General features: G+C 52.7%; 2 protein-coding genes across 2 annotated transcripts; one reads left to right on the forward strand and one right to left on the reverse strand.

Annotated features, from left to right (window-relative positions):
* The first annotated feature begins 1,227 nt into the window (after positions 1-1,227).
* On the forward strand, positions 1,228-2,205 carry LOC146764357 (olfactory receptor 14A16-like). The gene has a single exon (XM_085565015.1). The coding sequence runs from the start codon at positions 1,273-1,275 to the stop codon at positions 2,203-2,205; it is 933 nt and encodes a 310-aa protein (XP_085421141.1). The 5' UTR covers positions 1,228-1,272.
* A 5,882-nt stretch (positions 2,206-8,087) lies between these two features.
* On the reverse strand, positions 8,088-9,020 carry LOC146764358 (olfactory receptor 14A16-like). Its single transcript, XM_085565016.1, has one exon. The coding sequence runs from the start codon at positions 9,018-9,020 to the stop codon at positions 8,088-8,090; it is 933 nt and encodes a 310-aa protein (XP_085421142.1).
* Positions 9,021-21,223: the final 12,203 nt, after the last annotated feature.

A 21,223-nucleotide genomic window follows, 5' to 3' on the forward strand; every position in this document is an offset into this window, starting at 1 on the left:
ACAAGAAGAACATTTTGGTTTTTGTATGCCAGCAGTGATAATGAAAACTGGGGGAAAAAAGTCTTTGGACCTACTCCAATGTTTTGAGCCAGGGGTGTGTAACTAGGACAAGTGAATATCCTTTTGAATGTCCTTGTTAAATATCCTAATTAATCAACCTTAATGAATTGTTGAAATCAGGGGCCGGGTGTGCCTCATCCCCACTGGGACACCTGGAAACTTCCAATAGAGATCTGGTTTTTACTTTATTGTTCTCATACTGTTGCAATGCTTTTTTTTATCCTTTAATTATAGACAACAGGGGGATGAGAGAAGCAGAACAGGAATTGTAGTCCCAGAATGACAGAACATTCTGAGTTGAAAAAGACACACAGGATCATCAAAGGAATGTTTGAACATTTACAGGGACTCCAGAACTGTGACTTTGGGTGGTCAGTGTCTCTGCTGGGAGCCTCCCAAAGGGCCTTCAGCCACTCCTCAGCCCTGGGCAGCAGCAGCATCACCTCTGCAGGGCCCAGCAGGGCTCTCCTGAGCTGCCCTTGCCCAGCTGCACACAGAGCCTGCCCCAGCCAGGGCCCTGCACACAGGCAGGTTTCTGTAGGGCCGGGCCGAGGGCACACAGGGTGGGATGGGCTCTGTGAGCGCTGGCAGGGACAAGGCACCTCTCAGGAGGGGATGTCCAGGCCCAGGGAGATGCTCAGGGAAGCAGAGGGGGCTGAAGAGAGCAGTGCTGGGGGAACAAGCCCATCCAGCCCCTCACCTTCCCTGAGCCACAGGGAATCCTTTGCCTCTCACATCTCTCAGTGGGAAACTCTGAGTGCAGCAGGAATGCTGGGGGTTTCTGACCTCAGAGAGCCAGGAATGATGTGTGGGTAGGGAAAGTGTTCTATACATATATTCCTAAATCCATGTCCTCCAGACTTGGTAGTGCAGATGGTACCAAGCCTTTCTGCACTATAAGTGAGTCCCCTGAAAACTCCTGAATATCCAGCCTTGTCCCTCTGCCCCATAGCCACAAACCCAGGGCAGCAGGGCAGGGATGGCTCCTCGAGAGCCCCCATGCACAGACCTGGATGCTCCTGGCACACTCAGCCAGCACAACTGGAGCTCAGGCAGGGACCTGGGTGAAGGTTTTCCCAGAGCAGGAACAAGGGTGGGTGAGTCCCAGCAGGACAGGCTGCAGGGAATGGCCCAGGTTTGGCTCTGAGCAGCCTCTCCTGACTTGTCCCTGTCCTTTCTCCATGAACAGGTGCCCATGTGCAGCCACAGCAAATGTCCAACAGCAGCTCCATCAGCCACTTCCTCCTGCTGGCACTGGCAGACACGCGGCAGCTGCAGCTCCTGCACTTCTGCCTCTTCCTGGGCATCTCCCTGGCTGCCCTCCTGGGCAACGGCCTCATCATCAGCGCCGTAGCCTGCGGCCACCACCTGCACACGCCCATGTTCTTCTTCCTGCTCAACCTGGCCCTCAGCGACCTGGGCTCCATCTGCACCACTGTCCCCAAAGCCATGCACAATTCCCTCTGGGACACCAGCACCATCTCCTACACAGGATGTGCTGCTCAGCTCTTTTTCTTTATGTTCTTCATCTCTGCTGAGTATTTCCTCCTGACCATCATGTGCTACGACCGCTACGTGTCCATCTGCAAACCCCTGCACTACGGGACCCTCCTGGGCAGCAGAGCTTGTGCCCACATGGCAGCAGCTGCCTGGGCCAGTGCCTTTCTCAATGCTCTCATGCATACAGCCAATACATTTTCCCTGTCCCTGTGCCATGGCAATGCCTTGGGCCAGTTCTTCTGTGAAATCCCACAGATTCTCAAGCTCTCCTGCTCCAAATCTTACTTCAGGAAATTTGGGCTTCTTGTGGTTATTGGTAGCTTATCATTGTGTTGCTTTGTGTTCATTGTTTTCTCCTATGTGCAGATCTTCAGGGCTGTGTTGAGGATCCCCTCTGTGCAGGGACGGCACAAAGCCTTTTCCACCTGCCTCCCTCACCTGGCTGTGGTCTCTCTGTTCCTCAGCACTGCAGTGTTTGCCTACCTGAAGCCCCCCTCAATCTCCTCCCCATCCCTGGATCTGTCCCTGTCTGTTCTATACTCGGTGGTGACTCCAGCCCTGAACCCCCTCATTTACAGCCTGAGGAACCAGGAACTCAAGGCGTCAGTGTGGACACTGATGGCTGGATGCTTTCATGAAGATTAAACTGCTGGCAAATTTATGCAAATCAATTTGAATAAAAGTCATATTTGATACTTCTTGTTGGTTTATTTTGGGGGTTCTTTTTACATTTTTATGTTGTTCACAAAGAAATATAATGCTTTGTACCCTTTCTCATTTTGTTTCTCTCCATCTTCCCTGTGCCCACAGACTATGTCAATGAGGCACTTCACTCTCAGTGGCTTTAAATGAACTCAAGAATATCCCAGCACAGTTTTCTGCAGAGGTGCCCTTTGGTTGCCTTCTCTGGAGCTGCAGCAGCAATGTCTGTGTGCAGAGCTGGGGCAGATCAGGGCTGGCACAGCAGCTGTGCCCAGGAGCAGCAGCACTTGGTGCTGCCAGTGCTGCTCCCGTGGCCCTGCCCCACTGCCCTGGTGGCCCTGGTGTTGCTGCAGGGCCTGAGTGCTCTCGGGGCCGGGCACAGTCCTGGGGGTGGCAGTGCCGGGGCTGCAGCAGGGACAGGCCATGGGCACTGCTGGGGCAGCACTGACGCCTCAGGCCAGGGCCTGGGGGCTCCAGGCTCCTTGCCCAGGCTCTCTCAAGAACATGGCCAGGCCAATGCTCAGCACAGAAAACCCCCGTGAGCAGCCCCAGGCTGTTGGTGTGGGGACATGAACCTGAGGCAGCACAAATGCCATCAGCCCCTGGGGCCAGGAAGGGCTGGGGACGCCAGGGAAATCACTCAGCTTTGTCCTGGCCTCTGCAGTCAGCCAGAAAGTTTGTTCCCATCAGCTGGGAGTTTCCTGTCCCACTGCAGACGCTGCTGCTCAGAGCCAGGGCTGCCTGGCAGCCACCCCCAAACTGCCCTGAGCATTTCCTTGGCTTCACCTTTGCTTTCTTTACTCTTTCTGATATAAATTTCTTCCTCTTGCCCAGCCCTGTTCCCACCCCTGCACACAGCCCATCCCTGTTTGCCCTTCCTCTCTGGGCTCAATCCCCATTGCAGTTCCTGACTTGGCACATTGGGAATGTCCCTTGGGGAGCAGGATCATCCCACAAGTGCTGCAGGAATTGTCTGCAGGCTCCTGCAGTGCCTGGTGCTGCTCCCTTGCCAGAGGCACCCCAGGCCAGGAGGGCACATCTGGGCTGCTGTGTCTGGCTGTGGGGCTCCCTGTTCTGGGCAGTGAGGAGGAGCTGCAGAGGCTCTGCAGGACTGACAGGATGGGCTTTGGGGCTGTGAGGAGAAGCTGAGGGACCTGGGCTGCTGGAGCTTCTGAAGAGGAGGCCCAGGGCTCCTCCTGCAACTGCTCCAAGGGTGGTTTCAGAGAATCCCAGCTTCAGCAAGGTTGGAAAAGACCTTGGAGATCATCAAGTCCAACCTGTGCCCTGACACCGCCTTGTCTCCCCTGAGCCTCCTTTTCTGCAGGATAAACAACCCCAGCTCTCTCAGCCATTCCTCACAGGACTTGTGCTCCAGACCCCTCACCAGCCTTGTTCCCCTTCTCCAGACATGCTCCAGCCCCTCCATGTCCTTCCTAAATTGGGAGCCCAGAACTGGACACAGCACTCGAGATGCTTCCCAACCAGTGCCCAGCACAGGGGAAGAATCACTGCCCTGCTCCTGCTGGCCACACCATTCCTGATCCAGGCCAGGAGCCATTGCCCTTCTTGGCCACCTGGGCACTCTGCTGGCTCATGTCCAGCCTGCTGTCCATCAGTCCCTGCAGGTCCCTTTCTGCCTGGCTGCTGTCCAGCCCCTCTGTCCCCAGCCTGTAGCGCTGCAGGGGTTGTTGTGGCCAAAGTGCAGGACCCGGCACTTGGACTTGTTAAACCTCACCTTGTTTGATTTGGGCCCTGGATCCAGCCTGTCCAGGGCCCTGTGCAAAGCTCTCCTACCCTCCAGGAGATCAACACTCCCAGACAACTTGGTGTCACCTCGGTTCCATGAGCCCCCAGAATGTCCCAATTGTGTCCATGATTTCATGAAGCCTCCCAGTGTCAAAATGTCCCTTTTGTTCCATGGGTCCCCTTGTTGTCACAAAGTCTGGGGCCCTCCAGAGCTGCTCCTGCTCCAGGCCCAGGGCCCATCCCAGAGCTGGGGCAGCCACAAAGCTGTGCCCATTTCTGCTCATTGCTGCTCTGATGGGGATGCATCCTCAGACACTTGGAGGTTGATGATGAATTTTACTGCTCTAGAGGCTTCTTCTTTATTGAGCTCTTCAATTCAGGACTTCAGTGGGAAAAGCTCATAGACATATGTTCAAAATGCTTGAACAAGAAAAACCCCTGGTAATAACTGAAGTTTTCAATTCTTCTGTGGTTAATTAGACAGATTTCACAAGTGTATTTAAAGTGAATATACTGTAGTGAAAAAAATGCAGAGAGAATTGGTTTTTTCGGTTTTCTTTTCTTGATTATAGATTGATATCAGCAATATCCAATTGATATTGACCCTCAGCACCTTCTTGTGCAGTTTGAACAGATATGAAAATCAAGACCCTTCATGGCTGACAATCACTAACACTTTGTCTCTTCCCCCACCCCACAATTTCCCTCATCCAACCACTGGCACTCCTATGGATCAGGAATGGTGTGGCCAGCAGAAGCAGGGCTGTGATTCTTCCCCTGTGCTCAGCACTGGTTGGGGAGCACCTTGAGTGCTGCGTCCAATTTTTGAAGGACATGGAGGAGTTGGAGAATGTCCAGAGAAGGGCAACAAGGCTGGTGAGGGGTCTGAAGCACAACTCCTGTGAGAAGTGGCTGAGGGTGCTGGGGTCGTTGATCCTGGAAAAAAACAGTCTCAAGTGAGACCACATCAGTCTCTGCAACTCCCTGACAGGAGGTTGCAGCCAGGTTGGGGTCAGGCTTGTTTCCCAGAAAACAGGGACAGGGCAAGAGGACACAGCCTTCAGCTACAGCAGGGGACATTTAACCTGTACATCAGGAAACATTCTTCACACAAAGGGTGATTGAGCTTTGCAATGGGCTGCCCAGGGAGGTGGGTGAGTCAGAGTCCCTGGAAGTGTTTAAGGAAAGACTGGCTGTGGCACTGAGGGCCGTGGTTTGGGTGACAAGGTGGTCTTGGGTCCCAGGTTGGACTTGATGCTCTCCAAGGTCTTTTCCAGCCAGGCCGATTCTCTGATGATTGTGACACTGCAGAGCCCTGGGAAGCAAGGGGTCATTGTGACACTGCGGGGCCTGGTGGCACTGAGAGGACCATGGTGACACTGTGTACGACATGGCACCACAAAGCCACAGGGTCATTGTGACACTGTGGGGCTGGATGGAAGCAAGGAGTGCATTGTGACAGTCTGGGACCACAGCGGCCACTGTGACCCTGCAGGGCCTTGGGGGACCACGGGGCCATTGTGCCACTGCAGAACCAGGGAGAGCCTTGGGAGAGCCTGGGGACAATGGAATCAAGGGGCCATTGTGACACTGCAAGGACTCTGGGAACTGAGGGAACAATTGTGACACTCTGGTGCCCAATGGAACCCAGGGTCCCAGGTGACACTGCAGGATCTTGTGTCACCAGGGCTCCATTGTGACACTGCAGCACCAAGGAATTCATTTTGGCACTCTGAGGCCTCATGGAACCCCAGAGGCCACTGTGATCCTGCAGGGCCTTGTGGAACCATGCAGAGCTTTGTGACAGAGCAGGACCTAGTGTCATGATGGGACCATGGTGACACTGCAGCGCCCCATGGAACCAAGGGGACAGTGCTGCGCCTCTGGGAGTCCTGGAATGAAGTAAACATGTTTGACACCGTGGTGCCCTTGGGACCAAGAGGCCATTGTGACACTGTGGGACCAAGGAGAGCATTGCTGCCCTGCCAGACCTCATGGAACCAAGGATCCACTGTGACACTGCAGGGCCTTGGGGGACCACGGTGACATTGTGATAGTGCAGGGCCCAAGGATCCAAGGGACTTTGTGACAACAAGGGGTCCCATGAGAGCAAAGGGACATTGTGACACTGGGAGGCTTCATGGAATCATGGACACAATTGGGACACTCTGGGGCCTCATGGAACCGAGGTGACACCAAGTTGTCTGGGAGTGTTGATCTCCTGGAGGGTAGGAGAGCTTTGCACAGGGCCCTGAACAGGCTGGATCCAGGAACCAAATCCAACAAGGTGAGGTTTAACAAGTCCAAGTGCCGGGTCCTGCACTTTGGCCACAACAACCCCTGCAGCGCTACAGGCTGGGGACAGAGGGGCTGGACAGCAGCCAGGCAGAAAGGGACCTGCAGGGACTGATGGACAGCAGGCTGGACATGAGCCAGCAGAGTGCCCAGGTGGCCAAGAAGGGCAATGGCTCCTGGCCTGGATCAGGAATGGTGTGGCCAGCAGGAGCAGGGCAGTGATTCTTCCCCTGTGCTGGGCACTGGTTGGGAAGCATCTCGAGTGCTGTGTCCAGTTCTGGGTCCCCAATTTAGGAAGGACATGAGGGGGATGGAGCATGTCAAGAGAAGGGGAACAAGGGTGGTGAGGGGTCTGGAGCACAAGTCCTGTGAGCAGCGGCTGAGGGAGCTGGGGTTGTTGATATTGGAGAAGAGGAGCCTCAGGGAAGAAAAGGTGGTGTCAGGGCACAGGTTGGACTTGATGATCTCCAAGGTCTTTTCCAACCTTGCTGAAGCTGGGATTCTCTGAAACCACCCTTGGAGCAGTTGCAGGAGGAGCCCTGGGCCTCCTCTTCAGAAGCTCCAGCAGCCCAGGTCCCTCAGCTTCTCCTCACAGCCCCAAAGCCCATCCTGTCAGTCCTGCAGAGCCTCTGCAGCTCCTCCTCACTGCCCAGAACAGGGAGCCCCACAGGCAGACACAGCAGCCCAGATGTGCCCCCCTGGCCTGCGGTGCCTCTGGCAAGGGAGCAGCACCAGGCACTGCAGGAGCCTGCAGAGAATTCCTGCAGCACTTGTGGGATGATCCTGCTCCCCAAGGGACATTCCCAATGTGCCAAGTCAGGAACTGCAATGGGGAGTGAGCCCAGAGAGGAAGGGCAAACAGGGATGGGCTGTGTGCAGGGGTGGGAACAGGGCTGGGCAAGAGGAAGAAATTTATATCAGAAAGAGTAAAGAAAGCAAAGGTGAAGCCAAGGAAATGCTCAGGGCAGTTTGGGGGTGGCTGCCAGGCAGCCCTGGCTCTGAGCAGCAGCATCTGCAGTGGGACAGGAAACTCCCAGCTGATGGGAACAAACTTTCTGGCTGACTGCAGAGGCCAGGACAAAGCTGAGTGATTTCCCTGGCGTCCCCAGCCCTTCCTGGCCCCAGGGGCTGATGGCATTTGTGCTGCCTCAGGTTCATGTCCCCACACCAACAGCCTGGGGCTGCTCACGGGGGTTTTCTGTGCTGAGCATTGGCCTGGCCATGTTCTTGAGAGAGCCTGGGCAAGGAGCCTGGAGCCCCCAGGCCCTGGCCTGAGGCGTCAGTGCTGCCCCAGCAGTGCCCATGGCCTGTCCCTGCTGCAGCCCCGGCACTGCCACCCCCAGGACTGTGCCCGGCCCCGAGAGCACTCAGGCCCTGCAGCAACACCAGGGCCACCAGGGCAGTGGGGCAGGGCCACGGGAGCAGCACTGGCAGCACCAAGTGCTGCTGCTCCTGGGCACAGCTGCTGTGCAAGCACTGATCTGCCCCAGCTCTGCACACAGACATTGCTGCTGCAGCTCCAGAGAAGGCAACCAAAGGGCACCTCTGCAGAAAACTGTGCTGGGATATTCTTGAGTTCATTTAAAGCCACTGAGAGTGAAGTGCCTCATTGACATAGTCTGTGGGCACAGGGAAGATGGAGAGAAACAAAATGAGAAAGGGTACAAAGCATTATATTTCTTTGTGAACAACATAAAAATGTAAAAAGAACCCCCAAAATAAACCAACAAGAAGTATCAAATATGACTTTTATTCAAATTGATTTGCATAAATTTGCCAGCAGTTTAATCTTCATGAAAGCATCCAGCCATCAGTGTCCACACTGACGCCTTGAGTTCCTGGTTCCTCAGGCTGTAAATGAGGGGGTTCAGGGCTGGAGTCACCACCGAGTATAGAACAGACAGGGACAGATCCAGGGATGGGGAGGAGATTGAGGGGGGCTTCAGGTAGGCAAACACTGCAGTGCTGAGGAACAGAGAGACCACAGCCAGGTGAGGGAGGCAGGTGGAAAAGGCTTTGTGCCGTCCCTGCACAGAGGGGATCCTCAACACAGCCCTGAAGATCTGCACATAGGAGAAAACAATGAACACAAAGCAACACAATGATAAGCTACCAATAACCACAAGAAGCCCAAATTTCCTGAAGTAAGATTTGGAGCAGGAGAGCTTGAGAATCTGTGGGATTTCACAGAAGAACTGGCCCAAGGCATTGCCATGGCACAGGGACAGGGAAAATGTATTGGCTGTATACATGAGAGCATTGAGAAAGGCACTGGCCCAGGCAGCTGCTGCCATGTGGGCACAAGCTCTGCTGCCCAGGAGGGTCCCGTAGTGCAGGGGTTTGCAGATGGACACGTAGCGGTCGTAGCACATGATGGTCAGGAGGAAATATTCTGCTCCAATAAAGAAGAGAAAGAAAAATAGCTGAGTAGCACATCCTGTGTAGGAGATGTTCCTGGTGTCCCAAAGGGAATTGTGCATGGCTTTGGGGACAGTGGTGCAGATGGAGCCCAGGTCGCTGAGGGCCAGGTTGAGCAGGAAGAAGAACATGGGCGTGTGCAGGTGGTGGCCACAGGCTACGGCGCTGATGATGAGGCTGTTGCCCAGGAGGGCAGCCAGGGAGATGCCCAGGAAGAGGCAGAAGTGCAGGAGCTGCAGCTGCCGCGTGTCTGCCAGTGCCAGCAGGAGGAAGTGGCTGATGGAGCTGCTGTTGGACATCTGCTGTGGCTGCACATGGGCACCTGTTCATGGAGAAAGGACAGGGACAAGTCAGGAGAGGCTGCTCAGAGCCAAACCTGGGCCATTCCCTGCAGCCTGTCCTGCTGGGACTCACCCACCCTTGTTCCTGCTCTGGGAAAACCTTCACCCAGGTCCCTGCCTGAGCCCCAGTTGTGCTGGCTGAGTGTGCCAGGAGCATCCAGGTCTGTGCATGGGGGCTCTCGAGGAGCCATCCCTGCCCTGCTGCCCTGGGTTTGTGGCCCTGTGGCAGAGGGACAAGGCTGGATATTCAGGAGTTTTCAGGGGACTCACTTATAGTGCAGAAAGGCTTGGTACCATCTGCACTACCAAGTCTGGAGGACATGGATTTAGGAATATATGTATAGAACACTTTCCCTACCCACACATCATTCCTGGCTCTCTGAGGTCAGAAATCCCCAGAATTCCTGCTGCACTCAGAGTTTGCCACAGAGAGATGTGAGAGGCAAAGGATTCCCCATGGCTGAGGGAAGGTGAGGGGCCGGATGGGCTTGTTCCCCCAGCACTGCTCTGCTCAGCCCCCTCTGCTTCCCTGAGCATCTCCCTGGGCCTGGACATCCCCTCCTGAGAGGTGCCTTGTCCCTGCCAGCGCTCACAGAGCCCATCCCACCCTGTGTGCCCTCGGCCCGGCCCTACAGAAACCTGCCTGTGTGCAGGGCCCTGGCTGGGGCAGGCTCTGTGTGCAGCTGGGCAAGGGCAGCTCAGGAGAGCCCTGCTGGGCCCTGCAGAGGTGATGCTGCTGCTGCCCAGGGCTGAGGAGTGGCTGAAGGCCCTTTGGGAGGCTCCCAGCAGAGACACTGACCACCCAAAGTCACAGTTCTGGAGTCCCTGTAAATGTTCAAACATTCCTTTGATGATCCTGTGTGTCTTTTTCAACTCAGAATGTTCTGTCATTCTGGGACTACAATTCCTGTTCTGCTTCTCTCATCCCCCTGTTGTCTATAATCAAAAGAGAAAAAAAGAACCCTTGCAACAGTGTTAGAACAGTGAAGTTAAAACCAGAACTTCATTGGAAGCTTCCAGGTGTCCCAGTGGGGATGGGGCACACCCAACCCCTGATTTCAACAATTTGTTAATGTTGATTATTTAGGATATTTAACAGGAACATCCAATGGGAGATTCAGTACCCAGTTACACGCCCCTGGCTCAACCCACTGGCATAAGTCCAGGGCCTTCTTTGTCCCAGTTTTTCTTATCACTGCTCACATTCAAAACCCAAAATACTCTTCGTGTGGGTTTTTTCTCTGATAAAAAGATTATATAGCACTTTAAAAATGTATTTAGACAGGTTATAGTTCTAAAATCTAAGAGAAGGTAAGGAAACCTACTAGAGTTAATTAAGGATCATAAATACATTAAATATATAATAGTAGTTTAAAAGAGTTATTTAAGAGTTTAATAGAGTTAGTAAAGGATTATAATTTTAAAACTACGTAACAGTAATTTACAGAACTATGAATATATGAAAAATATATAAAAAGCAAAAATATTTTTATCATCATCACAACTTCATCCTCTTTCTCCAAGCAGGAAATTGAAAACACTCTCAGGAAAGCTCCTGACCTTTACAGCAATCCCAGCTTTACCTTCTTTGGGAAGTGCCCTCCAGAGCTGTGCCCAGGCTGGTCTGGAGCTGGGAGCAGCCCTGCCCCAGCCAGCCCCTCTCAGCAGCAGCACCTACCCTGCTCAGGGTGGCTCCTTCCCCCCACAGCTCCTGGCCAGCGCTGGGAGCAGCTCCAGGGCCAGCTGAGAGCTGTCCCTGGCAGGCAGCAGAGTCCCTGGCCCAGCACAGCGCCCTGGGCTGCAGGACCCTGCTCTGCAGGACAGCCCTGGGCACCCCTGGCTGCTCTGCACAGGAGATGAGCAGAGAATGCACTCACAGGGTCTGTGGGCATTGGCATGTTCCAGCTTTAGGAGATCTCTCCAGGAGCTGCAGCTGCATTGTCCTGCAGCCAGAGGTTCCTGTGCCAAGGGCTGGCAGTGATTCTGCCCCAGGCACTTCTCAGCCCCTTCCCAGCCCTGACTGATTGAAGCTCTCTGTGCCTCTGTGCTGTGCCCGGGCTGGCTGCAGGCAGTGCCCCAGCCCTGCTGGGCTGGGAGAAGAGCTGCTCAGCAAGAGAAATGTGCTTTTGAAGCTCTCCTTGGTTACCAGGATCACCCTCTGTGCCAGGAGCCCGGCCCAGCTCAGCAGCACAGACACAGCACAAGGACTTTAATGACCCTCTGGGGCTTTGTGCTCAGGCCCTGAACATCAGGCCCTGAGAGGGAGCTGCAGAAACCTCTCCAGAACTCCAAGTCAGAATCCAACTCCAAAGTTTCTTGGACTTTTAATGGGTCCCACTGAGGGACACGACTGAGAAAGTGTCCCCAGGCCCCAGGCAGAGCAGAGAACTGGAGGCACTGATGCCAGGTGAGGACAAAGAGAAGCCAAGTCTTGGTGCCCTGGGGCACAGCAGGGTCTGTGCCACCAAGGGCTGTGAGGAGACACCTTGTCCTGAGGCCCTGGGGCCTCCTGGCACAGCCCCAGCCAGGCTGGGCACTGTCAGCCCCTGGTCCTGCCCTCAGCATCCCCACCTAGCCCACATCCCAGTGGCCTCAAGGATCTGCTGGAAGGAGTCCCTGGGGAGCCCTGGTCAGGAATGTCCCTGGGGGCTCCTTCATGCTCCCAGGGACTGCAGGCTTTTCAAAGGACTTTGGCTTTTCCTTTTGCCTTGGAGTCTCTGAGAGCTTTGTGCAATCATGGCCTCCAATTATCTGCTGTAATTAGTCCCTGGAGAGGCTTTGTCAGGAACAACGTTCATTAATGCTTCAAGGTACTTCAGTTCTTTTAAGGTACTTGGTGTTTCCCTTTTCATACAGACTCTGTGGGAGGTTTGTGCAATCATGGCCCCAATAATCTGCTTTAAGGAGTCCCTTGAGAGCTTGGCACTGACACTCAGAGGAGCTCTTTAATGCTTTGAGATACTTAACTTTTGTAAGCTACTTTGGAATTTTCATTTCCAGACTGAGGAGTTTTTGTGCCATCCTGGCCTCCAGTTCTCTCCTCCAAGGAGTCCATGAGGATCCTGTGTTGGGGATGGACCTAAGTAAGTCCCATTAGTACCTCGTGACACTTTGGGTTTTTCCTCTTGATTTTAACTTCTGGAAGGTTTTTTGCAATCTCCTCTCAGGCCCTGAGGTTCCAAGGCTCAGCTCCAAGTGCACCACGGGGCTCATTAGGATCAAGCAAGTCCTGACAAACCATGCTTCTGCCTTGATTTGCCACTGTTGTAATGTAGTTCATCATGAACATTCCTTTACTGGTTTTGCTTCACCAATTTGAGATTTCCTGGCTAATGCATCGACTAGTGTAGTGGCTTCAGTGTTGGCTAATTATCAGTGCACACACTAGAATATACTTACTCAATTCCTGCTGTGAGGTAGGATTAGGAGAAAGGCAAAGGTCAAACTTTTAGAGTAAAAAGAAAAGTTTACTAACAGTAAATAAAAGAAGGAGCATTAAGGACCAGAACAAAACTTTCAGAACACTTCCTCTCTCCTGACAACCTGAAAATGTAAAGAGAAAAAACCAAATATTTTCAGTCAGTTTACCATCTCTAGAATTGTCTTTCTTCTGTTCACTTAGGTAGAGAAGTTCCTCTTGTTTATGTTATGGAGGCATCTCCACAAGAAAACAGTTATCGCATGGCTTTTAGCTTCCACAAATAGCAGCTGCTCAGAAAAATCTGCAATTGTGAAGTCCCTCCAATTTTCTCACAGGCTTTCTCACAGCTGTGTTTATGGGCCATGTCAGTTTATGGGGTATTAGTTTAAAGAAGAGCTGTTAAAAGCAAAAGTTCTCTCCTTCTATTTCTAAAATCATCTTCATCTCTGGGAACAGAGGTCTTCTTCTCTCCCTGAGGGCACAGTGTCTCATCACTGTGCTCTCTTTCTCTGTTCAAACTTCTCGTGGGATCACAGCTACTGCAACATTTGCTTACTTTATCATGGAGGCCTTTGCTGAGCAAGTCATCTCCCCATAGTTTTCAATGCCTTATAGCCAAAAAGAGAGTCTGATGTATCAATGACATCCTTCTCCACAGCTTTAGCAGAGGATTTCAGCCCCAAGATCAAGGCATCTCCTCATCCCTCCCACCTGGGACTCAACTTCCCCTTCCCTGCCCTCGGTGTGTCCATGTTGCTCCTCTGTGTGCCTGCCCTGTGTCCTTTTCTCTCACTGGAGGGAGGATGGCAGCACTGGCAGAGTCAATATCTCCCGGGGCTGCAGATGGTTCCGTGAGCCCGGCTGAGCTTGGTGGCTAAGTCTTGTTTTGGCCATGGTCCCTGGACATGAAGACCAGTTCTTTTCCACATGAATGAAGAAACAGAGTGCCACTGTTTTAGGGGTGGATGAGAGTTGACCACCAGAGGCAAAGGCCATCCAGAGCTGCCTGATTGTGTTCTAAGAGATACCCTTACAAATAGGAAATTTTTTAGGGAGGGTACCAATTTTGGCAATGGACATCTGAAATAGCAGACGGTTATTTCCATACAGAGAAGAGCACTGAGCCCCAGTGCTCCAGGAGCTGATGAGGGGCAGGCCTTGACATTCCAAGATCAGCTAGACCGGTCAGGTGGCCCATGGCAGGCCAAGCCAGCCAGACCTGGTCCATGTTCTCCTATCCCATGGGGCCCCACAGTGTCCCAATGGTCCCTTGCTTCCAGGAGGCCCTGAGGTGTCACAATGCCCCCTTGGTGACACCAGGCCCTGAAGGGTCGGAATGGTCTCCATGGTTCCATCTGCCCCACAGAGTCATAATGGTCTCTGGGTCCATGAAGCCCCATGGTGTCACCATGGCCCCTTGGTTCCATGGGCTCCAGTGGTGCCACAAGGATCCCCTTGGTTCCATGAGGTGCCCACAGTGTCACAGTCATCTCCATGGGAAGGAAAGAACCGAGCCCCAGTGTGGCAGGGGCAGCCACCAGAGGCCAAGGCCAGACAGACTTGATGGTACTGGCAGATTTTTTCTGGGAGCAACCCTTGAATATAGGGATATTTAGAGGTGGCATCCTAGTTTCAGACATGGACACCCGGAGGAGAAGGGCTGTTCTTTGCATGGGAAGAAAAGCACAGAACACCGGTGTTTGTGGGGCAGATGAAAGGTGGCCACTAGAGGCCTAAGGCAGCCAGACCTCTCTGTCCTGGTAGCTTTTGTCTGAAAGCAACCCTTGGATATAGGGAATTTTGGAGGTTGAATTCCATTTTTGGTAATTTCTTCATACATAAGGACAGTTCATTTCCATAGGAAGGAAAGCAGCAAGCCCCAGTGTTTCGAGGCAGGTGAGAGGCAGCCCCCAAGGGTCCAAGGGTAGCCAGACTTGTCTTTCCTGGCATTTCATTTGGGAGCAATCCTTGGCTGTATGTTGTTTTGGAGGTGGATTCTCAGTATTGGCCATGGGCGCCTGGTCAAGATGGATGGGTTTTTTTCCTATGGATAAGAGAAGCGTGAAGTCCAAGTGTTCTGGAAGAAGATGAGAGGTTGTCTTAGGCCAAGCCAGCCAGATCTGGCTCTCTTGGCCCCTTTTGTTTAGAGGCTATCCTTGGACATATGGCATTTTGGAGGTGGAATCTCAGTTTTGGCCATTTCTTTAGGAAGGAAAGCACAGAGCCCCCGTGTTTCTGAGGCAAATAAATGTCAGCCCTCAGGAAGACAAGGCCAGCCAGACTTGTCAGTCCTGGCAGATTTTATCTGGGAGCTATCCTTGGATATAGGAAATTCTGGCGTCAAATGCCCAATTTTGGCCATGTGATCCTAGTTGAGGTGAATGTTTTTTTCCCATAAGAAAGAAAAGCACATGGTCCCAGTGTTTCATAGGCAGATGAGAATTGGCCCCTGGGTGGTCAAGGCAGCCAGACCTGTTCCATGTTCCCTTGGTTTCGTGGGATCCCCCAGTGTCGCAATGGTCTCCTTGGTTCCATGAGGCCCTGGAGTGTCACAATGTTCCTCTTGCTTCTGCAGTGTCACAATGGCCCCGTGCTTCCATGAGGCCTTGCAATGTCACAATGGCTTTGTGGTTCCACAAAGCCCTGATGTGTCACAACAGCCCCTTGGCTCTGTGTGCCCTCGCTGTGTCACAACGGCTCCTCTGTGACACTGCGGCTGCATAAGGTCACCATGGACCCTTGGTTCCTTGGGGTCTCTGAGTTCCACAATGGTCTCCTTGATTCCATGATGGATCATGGTGTCACCGTGGTTCCTTGGTTCCATGAAGTTCTGCAGTGTCACCGTGGTGTCCTTGGACCTGGACTGTCACAATTGACCCTTGGTTCCATGAGGTTCCGTAATGTCACTGTGGTCACTGTCAGATGCTGGATGAGATCCATGTCCCGAGACACCTTGGGATGCTCGGAATGCCCGTGTGGGGCCAGGGGCGGGTCAGGCCTTGGTTTGTGGTGGGACAGAGCCCCGCCCCCAGCCCTGGCCTGGCAGAGCTGTCAATCACACAGCAGGGGCAGTGCTGATTGGCTGAGCTGTCAACCAATCACACACCAGCAGCTGGTGCCTACCCTGGCTCTGATTGGGCAATCACCTGGCAGTCCCACCCCAGGGGCGGGCCCATGGAGGCCCAGGGGGTTAAAAGCCGGAGCACGAGGCCAGCCCATGGTCTGGATCCTGCCTTCTCCTGGGGTTCCTCTGTTAGCGACGCTGGAACCCATGAGGTTGGTGCTTGTGTACATGTCTTTCTATAGATCTCCTGTCTTTCTGTTGTTCTCTATTTATCCTCTTTCTAATCCTACTTACCTGGAACATTTTTTGAAAAATTAACATATTAAGGGTTAAAGGTTTTTAGGTTATATTAATTAAGTTACTGAAGTTAATGCTAAGATAAGAGATTTATGTTGAAGAGGGTGTTGTATTAAAGCCTTAGGTAAAGTTCCATTCTTGTCTATATTTTGTCAGTAAAATTTTGTGTCATTTTGACCTCTTAGCTCCATTGGTTAGAGCATGGTGCTGGTACCACCAAGGCTGTAGGTTCAATCCCTGTGTGGGCCATTCACTAAAGAATTGGACTTGATCCTTGTGGGTCCCTTCCTACCAAGAATATCCTTTGCATCTGGCTATGGTGAGAATATCAGGTTGATGTTTCTCCTGTGCACCAAACTCAAGTAAAGGAACCTTTGGTGACCCCCAGCATTTCAGTGTTCTGGGGTGTTAAATCCTGCAGACTCACAATGGCCTCGTGTGTCCATGAGTCTCCACAGTGTCACCCTGGCCCCTTGGTTCCATGGGCCCAACACTGCCACAATGATCCCCTTGGTTCCACAATTTCCCACAGTGTCACACCGGCCCCTTGGATCCATGAAGATCTGCACGGTCACACAGATTTGTGACATTTGTCCTTGCTGCCCCTCACATCCCCCTGCCCCACATACAGCCCCGAGCCACCCATGAGGGACAGGCCCTGCTGTGCCAGGCTGGGCTCAGGGCTTGGCCTTTCTGCTTCCCCCAGCCAGCCCAGGCCTTGCTCAGCATTGCAGTTCCCTGCTCTGAGCCTTGGGCTCCCTGCAATCCTGGCCTCAAGGATCTGCTCTCACCAGTCCTTGGGGAGCCTTTGGCAGTCCCTGCCCTCAGTGGGGCCCAGTGATGCTCCAAGGGACTTGGAGTTTTGCTCCTGACTCCTTGAGCAGCTTCTTCAGCCTTCTCTCAGTGCCTGAGGGTCCTGGACTCAACCCCAAATCCAGGGTGGGGATAATCAAAATACAGGAAGCCATCAGGGGTGCTTTGTCTTCATTCAATTTTCTTCAAGTCTCCAGGGCTTCTGCAGCTGATTGGACTCAGTCTGGAGTTCTGTTAAGGAGGAATATTTCCAAATGCACCTCATGACCTTTTTTTCTTCAATCAAATGAGTATTTTTCTTATTTCCCATTTCAGAGAAGAGCTGATAGAAGCATTCCCCAGGAGACCTTGACACTGAAGTTCTCCTTAGGAGGTCTGGGCATGTGCAAGAATGAGCCCCTTGAGGGCTGACCCTGTTTGGACAAGCTGCTCCTCACCCCCAGCCTCACCATGTCTGACATCGCCCACCTGGCACTGAAATCCCTGTGCCCTGCAGCAGAACCTTGTCCCTGAGCTCTGCAGCTCCATGTCCCAGCCCACTGCACCGTGTCCCACCTGCTCTCCTCAGGGCTCTGCCTGCACACAGGCCCAGGAGAAGTTTTCCTGTTAGTAAGGAAAGAATGGAAAAGCCTGAGCAGGTTTCCTAAACAACAAACCCCACTCAGGAGCCAACTGCTCAGTACAGGCTGCCTGGAATGGTGTCACCTTTCTACAAGGGACAGTGTGACCAGAAATGATCTCTGGAAGCAGAATTCTCTGAGTCTCCCAGCTGAATTCTCTGTTCCTGTCCTTTCCCTGGATCTCTGTTGCAGATGGAAGCTGCTGGTGCCATCCTCACCTTTAACTTCTCTTTGGAAGGCAAACAGATGTTCCCAGCTGTGTTAAGCAGGATTTGCTCAATGTTTCTATAAATCTTTTGTGTTTCCCAATGGAATGAAAGGGGCCATTTTGGCACTGAGGGGGTGATGTGGAAGCAAGGAGTCAATTGTGACCCTGGGGTCCCATGGAACCAAGGGGCCGTGGTGACACAGCAGGGCCATGTGGATCCAGTGGTCCATTGTGACACTGTGGATCCAAGGAGACCATGGAGACACCCCCAGAACCTCATGGAACCAAGGAGTCCATGGTGACCCAGCAGGGCTGCATGGAGCCAATGGTCCATGGTGACACTGCCCATCCAAGGAAGCCATTTGGATACTGTGGAAGCTTATGGAGGGAGGTGGCCATTGTGACACTGAAGAACTTCATGACACCAAATATCCATGGGGACACAGCAGGGCATCATGGAACGCAGGAACTGCTGTTGACAGTGTGGAAACTCCTGGAACCAGGGGCTGTTGTGGCACTGCAGAACCAACACAGCTGCTGCACCTTGTCCCCTGCCCTGCACAGCTCCTTGGGAGGCACGGCAGGAGCAGCACCCTGGGAGCCTTGGAATGCCCCTCTGAGATCCATGGCACACACTCCCAGGGGCTGGAATTCCAGTTCCCAGACAGGAAAAGATGTTCCTACCCTTGAAGGCAAAGCTCTGATGGAAGAGCCAAAAGCCGATTGGAGCAAATCCTACAGTGACATTTCACTGCCAGCCTTCCTAACTTCACACATGGTTGTTGTAGCTCGTGGATTGGGAATTAAATCTGGGCATGGTCTTTGCTGGGAGCTGCCGTGGCTCAAGGGAGACACTGAGAAAGAAACAGAGCAGGCAAAGAGAGGTGGAAGGGAAGGGAGGACACAAACACAATCAACTGAGAAGGTGGCACTCTGAAGAACAAAAGAGAACTGACTGAAAATTAATGGGACAAGAAGCAATAATTCTGAGAGTTTTATTTACTATTTAACTATATCCCATACACCCAGCTGCACACAATCATGGTCCCACACCCTTTAAATTTGGATCCCACTTCTTCCAATTTCCCTCCTACCCCATCTCACCCTGGAGGCTGTGGAATTGGGTGTTTTGTCATGGGTTAGAGTTTTTTGAGGTGGAAGAAAGCCATTTTGAAGTGGGATTATAGCATTTTGGGGTAAGACTGAGGTGATTTTAGTGAGACTGAGTCATTTTGAGGTGACAGATGAATCCATCTTGACTTCAGTAGTGCAAAGATATGGACAACACTGCCTGAAATCCCCCAAGAACCCACAAATCCTCCAGAATATGTCCCCAGACTATAAATTCCTTCTCAAATACCTGTTAAAAGGTTGGACTTCAGAAATCTGTGAATAATTACTTCCTTTTCAGTCCTATTTCAGGTGTTTTAATTGATAAAGACAAATCAGAAGAATGTTAGGGTGAAACCAAAAAGATAACCAGTCTGGTGTCTTCCCAATATGGATCACAGGGAATGTGGGTCACCAGGCCTGTGCCCAACATGGGTCTTCCCATGGGGGATAAGGCTGGAGCAGTGTACAAAGCTCTTCAGGCAGTTGGGGGACTCACAGGACTTCCTTTACTAGTGCGTCCATTGGTGTTTGGTCAAGTGAGAGCTCTGGGTGAAGCTCTTCCCACACCGGGGACACTCGTAGGGCCTCTCCCCGGTGTGGATGCGCCGGTGCTTGACAAGGGAGGAGTTGCACTTGAAGCCCTTCCTGCAGTTGGAGCAGCAGAAGGGCCTCTCCTGTCTGTGAATCTGCTGATGACAGAAGAGATTTGAGCAGGTCTTAAACTTCTTCTGACACTTGGGACACATGTAGGGCCTCTCCCCAGTGTGGATCATGTGGTGGATGATCAGTTTGGACCTCTGGCTGAAGCCCTTCCCACATTGCTCACACTTGTATGGCCTTTCCTCAGTGTGGATGATCTGGTGGCGAATCAATGAGAACTTCTGGCTGAAGCTCATCCCACATTCCTCACACTCATAGGGCCTCTCCCCAGTGTGGATGCACCGGTGGGTGACAAGGGTGGAGTTGTGCTTGAAGCCCTTCCCACACTCAGGGCAGCAGAAGGGCCTTTCCTCTGTGTGAATCTGCTGGTGGCAGAGGACATCAGAGCTGGTGTGAAACTTCTTCTGACACTTGGGACATTCGTAGGGCCTCTCTCCAGTCTGGATGCGTTGGTGGGTGACAAGGGCAGAGCTGCAGCTGAAGCCCTTCCCACACTCCCCACACTCGTAGGGCCATTCCCCAGTGTGGATAATCTGGTGGCAGATCAGGGTGTTGCTCTTCCTGATGCTCTTCCAATACTCCAACCACTTCTAGGGCTTCTCCCCATCATGAGGCTTCTCATGGACCACCAGCTCCAAGCTCTGGCTGAAGCTCTGCCCACCTTCCTGGCACAGGGTGGGTCTTTCCTCCTCAGAGCACCCTGGGCTGGCCTTGCAGTACCTCCTCCTGCAGGATCACCGAGGGATTTCCTCCCTGTTGGATTCCTGCACTGTGCAGCTGCTCAAAATGGCCTCTTCCACTAGGTTCTGCAGAGGGGATTTGTCCTCCCTCATCTCCATCCCCAGCGGCTTGTCTGGGGGAGGAAAGACAAGGAGAGGATGGGGTTTGCCTCTGAGCCAGAGGGAAGAGGAAGGAGGTTCCCCCAGTGCTTCCCCAATAGGACAGCGTCGGCAGTGGGGCTGTCCTGCAGCCGGAGGCCGTGCTGAGTTGGGAGATGGAGCAGGAGAGAGGGGGAAAGGGGCACTGACTTCCTCCTCACCTGCCTGGGCGTCCTGGGGCATCTTCCTCTTCCTTGCAGACTCCTCCTCCATCTGTCAAACTTTAAGGGATGGGAAATCCAGCTTTGGAAGGAAAACAATGGATGAGCACATTAAGTTTTGTACTGGTTTCAAAGCAAACCAGGGAGAGAGTCTAAGCCAGAATGACAACTGAGTAAGAAAATTAAGATCAAGGCAATGATACAGAAACACTGGATTAACCTGACAGAGACAGGATATAACTTGACACCCCATTGCTCAGAGTGGTGGTAGCAGTCTGATGAAATGGTTGCTGCAGTTTGGCTCGAGTGATGAACATGATTCTGTCAAAGCAGTGATCCTGTAGAAGGGTCTGGTCTTGCTCCGAAGGTCCAGTGGTGATTATGGAGCTCTTGTCGTCTGGGAACGCAGTAGGCAAGGTGGTCGTGGTGTTGCAAGGGTGAGATTATATCCAGGCAGGAATGCTTGGTTCCTCCCCCTGGGCAGAGCATCCCACAATGGGATGATGTAATTTTATCAGTCCTGCAGTGACACTCGATGGCCCATTAACAGAAGATGGCCCCTGGAGGGCGTTATCAGGGCTGAGCCATGGAAGAGATAAAGAACACTGCCCCACCTGTTGATAACAGTTTATGGAGATGGTGACTGAAAACACTTTTGGTTACATCTGACACTGTAACCTGAAACAGTGAGACAATCCCTGCTCGGGGTGGGGAGTGAGCACCACCCCCCTTACCCAAACTGGCTCAGGTGTAAAACCCCCACCCTGGGAAGGCCACACATACAGGGGACAATGTCACACTTGCCCCGCCCCAGGGGAGATCTCTGTTCCTGTCAGTCCCTTGTTCTCCTCTTTTTCTTTCCATCTCTCTCTCTACCCCTCATTTACTGTTCAATAAAATCCACTTTGGATTTGGCCTTGTTAGCA

Source organism: Lonchura striata, chromosome 35 (genome assembly GCF_050655825.1).
Source record: "Lonchura striata isolate lonStrDom1 chromosome 35, ASM5065582v1, whole genome shotgun sequence".
NCBI lineage: Eukaryota > Metazoa > Chordata > Aves > Passeriformes > Estrildidae > Lonchura > Lonchura striata.

Coding starts and splice junctions, on each gene's coding strand:
- LOC146764357 (XM_085565015.1), top strand. CDS start 1,273: ATGTCCAACAGCAGCTCCATCAGCCACTTCCTCCTGCTGGCACTGGCA.
- LOC146764358 (XM_085565016.1), bottom strand. CDS start 9,020: ATGTCCAACAGCAGCTCCATCAGCCACTTCCTCCTGCTGGCACTGGCA.